General features: G+C 38.9%; 1 protein-coding gene across 1 annotated transcript; it reads right to left on the reverse strand.

Moving 5' to 3' along the window:
- Positions 1–445: 445 nt before the first annotated feature.
- On the reverse strand, positions 446–1,282 carry LOC104983470 (olfactory receptor 51A7-like). The gene has a single exon (XM_010832905.1). The coding sequence runs from the start codon at positions 1,280–1,282 to the stop codon at positions 446–448; it is 837 nt and encodes a 278-aa protein (XP_010831207.1).
- Between the last annotated feature and the right edge of the window lie 52 nt (positions 1,283–1,334).

Below are 1,334 nucleotides of genomic sequence, written 5' to 3' on the forward strand. Positions count from 1 at the left end.
GTTTGTCTTATTGGCTCCATGTGTGCACTGTAATTGCCCTTCTCAATTTCAGTTCCTGAGAGCACAGGTATACATCATAAAAGTGAAAAACTGTGTATTGAAAAGGGATATTTTAAATGAATAATCAATCCTCTGTCACTTCTAATCACTAGACATTTGTATATACATATAGAATATTACATTAAACATGATCAAAATGGCAAGTGTATATTGTGTTCAAAGGCTAGTAAGGAAAGCTGAGTGAAAAGAGAGCTTAGAACATTTTATGTTTACATAAGAACTCAATCCTAAATTCTTAACCAGGAAGGCTGAGTCTTCAGTCTTAATAAACACATTGAGAGAAGATATTGTATATTGTAAAGTGGTTAATATATGGTGTGATTGATTAACTATGCTGCTCCGTGTCCTGTACTGACTGGATTTACATTGTGGTTAAGAACCCCTGTCACCTGTATTTTTGACACAGTTTCATTAAAATCAAATTTCTTATCTGCTGGTTCTTCACACAGTATATAACGGGGTTCATCAATGGAGGTACCAGCAGGAATACATCAGCCATGAGGATTTTAACCATTGGGGAACTGTATTTGGCAAACCGGTAGATGACAGATAGGGAGATAATGGGAACATAGAAGATGAGCACAGCAATGATGTGGGAAACACATGTATTGAGGACTTTGAGCCTTTCATTCTGTGATGCTATGCCCAACACTGCTTTAAGTATCAGCATGTAGGACATGAAAATACATGTTATGTCTAGGATGCCTGTGAGAGCCACAAACAAGCCATAAATGACATTAATCTTGTTGTCAGAGCAAGCCAGCTTCATGACATCCTGATGGAGGCAGTAAGAATGGGAAAGGAGGTTCTTCTTACAGTATCTTAGATGTTTCAGAGTGAAAGGGAAAGGAAGGATCAACAAAACATTTTTGAGAGAAAAGACAAGGCCTATTTTTATGACTCTGGTACTGGTTAGGATAGAAGTGTATCTCAGAGGATTGCAGATGGCAATAAAGCGATCAAAAGACATGATGAGAAGTACTGATGATTCCATAGCTGAAAATCCATGAATGAAAAACTCTTGGGCAATACAGGCATTGGGGGAAATTCCTGGAGCATTGAACAAGAATATTCTTAGCATGGTAGGGAGAGAGGAGAAGGACAGTCCCAGGTCAGAGACAGCCAACATAGATAGAAAATAATACATGGGTTCATGCAGAGAAGGCTCCATTTTTATGAAAAAGAGGATGGTGCAGTTCCCCATGATGGCAACAATGTACATGAGACAGATGGGAATGGAGACCCAAATGTTGGCAGACTCCAGCCCTGGGATT

The sequence above is a fragment of the Bison bison genome, unplaced genomic scaffold (assembly GCF_000754665.1).
Source record: "Bison bison bison isolate TAMUID 2011002044 unplaced genomic scaffold, Bison_UMD1.0 scf7180017862788, whole genome shotgun sequence".
Lineage (NCBI taxonomy): Eukaryota > Metazoa > Chordata > Mammalia > Artiodactyla > Bovidae > Bison > Bison bison.